Here is a 378-nt window from a genome sequence, read left to right as displayed (position 1 = left end):
TATGCATGAAGATTGTGAGACCCAGAAAAGTTAAGCCAATTGTTCAATAGTATAAAGTTCTTAAATTGCCATCAAATCTCAGTTAGACTCTGTTGGAATCACCGTGCTTCATTCTGTTTCTGATCTGAGCAGATGCAGCATCCTTGCCTGCTCAGAACTGGAGCACGGTGACTGAATTCATCCTCATTGGCTTCTCCACCTTCCCCCAGCATCTCCTGCCCATCTTCTTCTTCCTGTACCTGCTGATGTACCTGTTCACGTTACTGGGGAACCTGCTCATCATGGCCACCATCTGGAGTGAGCGCAGCCTCCACACGCCCATGTACCTCTTCCTGTGCGCCCTCTCCATCTCTGAGATTCTGTTCACTGTGGCTGTCA

The 378-nt window shown here is 48.7% G+C and overlaps 1 protein-coding gene across 1 annotated transcript in view; it reads left to right on the top strand.

Annotated features, from left to right (window-relative positions):
- Positions 1–132: 132 nt before the first annotated feature.
- The window catches only part of LOC124234050 (olfactory receptor 10H3-like), a gene marked incomplete at both ends in the record, with an annotated part of 986 nt that continues 740 nt past the window's right edge, over positions 133–378 (top strand). The window contains one exon of the mRNA XM_046651309.1: positions 133–374. Coding sequence (XP_046507265.1) covers positions 133–374 — 242 coding nt within the window. The remainder of the gene's footprint in view (positions 375–378) is intronic.

This window comes from Equus quagga, unplaced genomic scaffold, assembly GCF_021613505.1.
Source record: "Equus quagga isolate Etosha38 unplaced genomic scaffold, UCLA_HA_Equagga_1.0 67733_RagTag, whole genome shotgun sequence".
Taxonomy (NCBI): domain Eukaryota; kingdom Metazoa; phylum Chordata; class Mammalia; order Perissodactyla; family Equidae; genus Equus; species Equus quagga.
This window is presented reverse-complemented; position numbering and strand designations above follow the sequence as displayed.